General features: G+C 38.9%; 1 protein-coding gene across 2 annotated transcripts; it reads left to right on the plus strand.

Moving 5' to 3' along the window:
* Window positions 1–1,464: 1,464 nt before the first annotated feature.
* On the plus strand, window positions 1,465–3,370 carry LOC115755560 (multifunctional methyltransferase subunit TRM112 homolog A-like). 2 transcript variants are annotated; one of them, XM_030695012.2, is made up of 2 exons: window positions 1,465–1,622; window positions 2,573–3,370. In XM_030695012.2, the coding sequence occupies exon 2, from the start codon at window positions 2,650–2,652 to the stop codon at window positions 3,016–3,018; it is 369 nt and encodes a 122-aa protein (XP_030550872.1). In that variant the 5' UTR covers window positions 1,465–1,622; window positions 2,573–2,649; the 3' UTR covers window positions 3,019–3,370. The 2 variants fall into 2 exon arrangements, with proteins under 2 accessions (XP_030550872.1, XP_030550875.1); XM_030695015.2 differs by lacking the exon at window positions 1,465–1,622 and adding an exon at window positions 1,643–1,853.
* The last annotated feature ends 843 nt before the right edge of the window (window positions 3,371–4,213 follow it).

The raw sequence follows: 4,213 nt of genomic DNA on the forward strand, positions 1-4,213 counted from the left end.
AATGGCGAGTCATTTGTTGTAGAGAACTTCTCAATGATACGGTACCAAAGTCCCTCCCAAATTCTGGAGATGCGAGTTCCATGAAGGTATTGAATCCACTAGAAAGGGTTGGGGATTAGGTTCAGGCCATTCCTAACAAGTGACGAACCCGTTCCGCGATCATCAAGCCGAAACACTCCAAAACATCTCAATTGAATAACAAGTGATCGCTAATAATTGATCTAAGGATCGTAAACCACTTCTAAGTCCGTGTAAATGATAATTAGTGATTTGCCTACCAATTGTAAATGTAAATTACCTCAAATTCTAGTAAGATTGAAGGTCCTAACAACTGTAACTGCCCTTAGGAATAGTAAGCAACCTGTAATTATCTTAAATATCTCTTTTCAATATGCTTAATCAATTTATCTAATGATCGTGCCGTTGCTTTCAAACTTGTAAGTCAATGGAATAAATCCGTATTCCTTGGTAGTTGTAATTTTCCTTAATTAATCGTAAAATTTTACAGCCCTACGGTCATTGATCTTACCTTAAATTACCATAAGTCCCCGGTTTATGAGGTAAGCGGTTGCACTTTTTTTTAAAATTGATTTTACAAAATAGGACATGCTAGCTTAAGTTTTTTCAAATTAACTATTTTATCTTAACCAAAAAAATAAGGCTGTGAATTCATTAAATTTTTTGAAGTTCATATGTTATTTTTCCAATGGTTTTAAAATATTTAAAATAGAAGAGTAAATGATAGACAAAAATAAAAAATTGAAATTTTAGAACAAACAACCGATGCAAATTACCAATACAAAACAAAGTTTGAAAGTAGGACTTACTATAACTACATTAAAAAAAAAATTGGTCAAATTGAGAAAGAATTATCCCCGATCGCTAACGGAATAATCAACTGGTTGTACCTCGAGAATTATGATCAATTACCGATTTGGAAGAAACTAATAAACAAGTAAATGATAGACAAAAATTTTAAAAAAAATTGAAATTTTAGTACAAATGACCGACGCAAATTACCAATACAAAACAAAATTTGAAAGTAGGACTTACCATAAAAATTGGTTAAATTGAGAAAGAATTATCCCCGATCGCTAATGGAATAATCAACTGGTCGTATTTCGAGAGTTATGATCAATTACCGATATGGAAGAAACTAATAACGAATCGGTCAAAGAAAGATATATGAGGCATAAAACATTACATACAGACATCTCAAAAACTTACTAGATAGAGCAAGTCCTCCAAGTTTTTTTTTTTGTTTGGTCGAAAAGTCCTCCAAATTTACTTTAAAAAAATTTAAATCTCTTTAAAAATAAATATAACTCTAATTCAATTTTCGATGTCATTAACGAGTGTTTCGAGGCATTTCTTAATTATATTTGATGTGAGAATATTCAATTTTCAAAACATTAAATAGTAATTGGAAATTGTAATATTTTTTTATTCAATTATAATGCAATAAGATAAACTAAACCAAATGAAAGAGAAAACCCTAGAAAAACCCTGTACTCAAGCTTCCCATCGTCCCTTCTCAGTTCTCCAATTAGCCTCCTCCTCCGCGTCGCCACCGCCGTTCGCCGTTCGCCATCCCGCTGGTGGAATTCGCCGCTACACCTCTCGTGCGTCTCTTTCTGTTTCCCTCTCCCCTTCTTGTCCATACGCTCTCCTCGCTGTATCGCTTGTTTGCGCTCGCCATCTCTATTCGTCTCTGTATTCCCGAGTTTTTGTTCTGATTCTTCCAACTGTGGGCGTGTCGAGTGGCCACCTCTCTTCCAAGAGAGCCGCCGTGCAGCGGGAGGCCCCCGCCCATTGCTTTTTCTTCAATCACGATTCTCACCAATAAATTCGGGGTGTGCATAGATTGGAATTTGGCATTGGCTGGATGTACGTGTTCTAAGATCTCGATTTATTGACTTGCTTGATGCTAATACATCCAGAAATTGCTGCGGCTTGTGCGAATTCAGTTGTTGTTTTGTGCATTTCACTGTATGCATCGATAGTTTCTTTTCTTTCATAAATTTCTGTGTGCCGCGATTCCTTTTGGACTGGTCAGGCGGAGTGATCGGGAAAACACTGATCTTTTCCGGCCAGCACGCCGTGTTGTGTAATGGGAATGGCTGATTTATGGTCGTCTCCTTTGATGCTTTGGTTTTCTTTGCCCTGTTCAGTCCCTCTTAGACTGATCGGAAATGGCTGCTCATTTCGACTAATGTGATCAGATATCAGCTATTGTCCGACCTAAGTTACTGGTTTGGTGCCCTCTTTTCTGCGGTTGGAAACGTTTAATTGGAGCCTCTTTGTTTTGGGCAAGAATGCTCTTCTGCTCTTGCTTTTATAAGGATTTCTAGTGTTCTTAATTTTTTTGTTTGGGCCTTTGCCTTGGGCTTTCCTTGTCGATGTAAAAATATGAAGTCAAGTTTGAGCAATTTCGAGCAGACGGCTCGAAAGATCCAATAGATTCCATGAACTATGATAACATCTACTTTATCTTGTTGCTTATAGATTCCATTGTCGAGTGTTGAGCTCTATCAAATGCTGATTGCTGATCGGATTGCTTTCCTGCTCTTAGGCTCTGTGAAAGGTGAGGAAGGATCAACAGAAGAATCTAGACAACTGAAAAACTCGTGAAACGGATAACTTTTCAAGATGAGGCTCTTAACCCACAACATGCTTTCGTCAAACATTAAGGGAGTAACCAATGGCTTCCCGCTTGGCATTGTGGTAGAGAAAGTAATTGAGAAGCCAGTGGAGATGAATCCTGACTTCCTCAAGAATATGTTCGCCAAGATTGAGTGGAAAGCTCTCGTGGATGCATCTCGGTCCATGGGCTACGCCGAGCTTCCTGACCAGGTGGATTCCTCAATGCTCGATTCTGTCGAATTTCTGCAGAGGTTTCATCATGCCCTTTTAGAGCTCCACCTTGAAGAAGGCGCATTGGTTTGCCCAGAGACTGGGAGGAAGTTTCCTGTCAACAAGGGAATACCCAACATGCTCCTCCATGAAGATGAGGTCTGATTTTAGTTGAATCGACTTGACTCGGTTGTGCCATATGTGAAGCAAGCTTTAGTGAAATGTTATGTTAGGTGGAGGTGCAAATTAGTTAACCATCAATTACTTCGCCTGTCTATCTGGAGACTTGGGGTTTTGTGGTACATGGTCTAATTGAATGATGCCAGAGGGTTTAATAGCAGAAAGAGCTTGCAATGCTGTTTGAGTCAGATGTAATTATTGTTGCAAAGTGTTTTACCTGATTAAGTCTTTATGAGTTATCTCTCGACCTTTGAGGTATACTTTGGTCATGCCAATCTACGATTACTGGGTCCAGATAGTGATGTTATCTCTCTTCATTTTTTTTCGGTGTTGTGTCTCTTAGTGTCACTTATTTTTTGCATATTCTGCATCTGTGCTGTTTCTACAAACTGAACTGGTTGTATTGGTCTGTTTGTTGACTTGAACTTGGCGGTAAGGTCTCGGACATTCTTTGTCAGGTCCCTGACAAGAGGCATTCATGCATGTGAATATATGAGGCCAAATCCTTTGGAGAAAGTTTTGGTTATGATTGTAAATAGTAGTCTAAATAGTACATTCTATTCTACAAGCCTACAAGGTGTGCCATGAAGTCTTTGGTGATCTTTGACAAATGAACTCGCACAGCTTGGTCTAGTTACCTATTGAGGAAGACTGTTGGAGATACAATATTATAGCAGCTTCATCGCTAAATATGCTACTCATGTACTCATCTTCATGCATCATGGTTCACTCTGGCATATTCCGTATGAATGCATGATGTCTCACGACGCGGACTCTAAATTTATCCTCCATGTTTTGGGACTGCAAGGGCGGGCAACTTCTTTCGTCTAACTTGTCATGAACATTGTAGGAACCTTTTGTAAGCGAAGGTGTAAAATTGAATGTATTGCAATGACCTTCACATGTGCCAAATTCAAACATTAGTAGAGGGCGGCAACTGTAGCACCTTTGCACACTTGAATATAGAAGGGCTTTTGTGAAGAGGGCTCGTAAGGAAATAAGAGTTTTGATTGGACTACATAGAACAGGTTTGGTAAGCGATTAGTTAACCTCTTTGCCATCAGGTTTTGCTACCATGGATCTCTGTTTTCTGATATTCTAATCGTCTAATTCTGGTGATGAAGATGAAGTTTCATCACATAAGAGATGCCGACTAGCTCAAGTCCCACAGTTGACTTGG

This window comes from Rhodamnia argentea, chromosome 9, assembly GCF_020921035.1.
Source record: "Rhodamnia argentea isolate NSW1041297 chromosome 9, ASM2092103v1, whole genome shotgun sequence".
Classification (NCBI taxonomy): domain Eukaryota; kingdom Viridiplantae; phylum Streptophyta; class Magnoliopsida; order Myrtales; family Myrtaceae; genus Rhodamnia; species Rhodamnia argentea.

Coding starts and splice junctions, on each gene's coding strand:
- LOC115755560 (XM_030695012.2), top strand. CDS start 2,650: ATGAGGCTCTTAACCCACAACATGCTTTCGTCAAACATTAAGGGAGTA.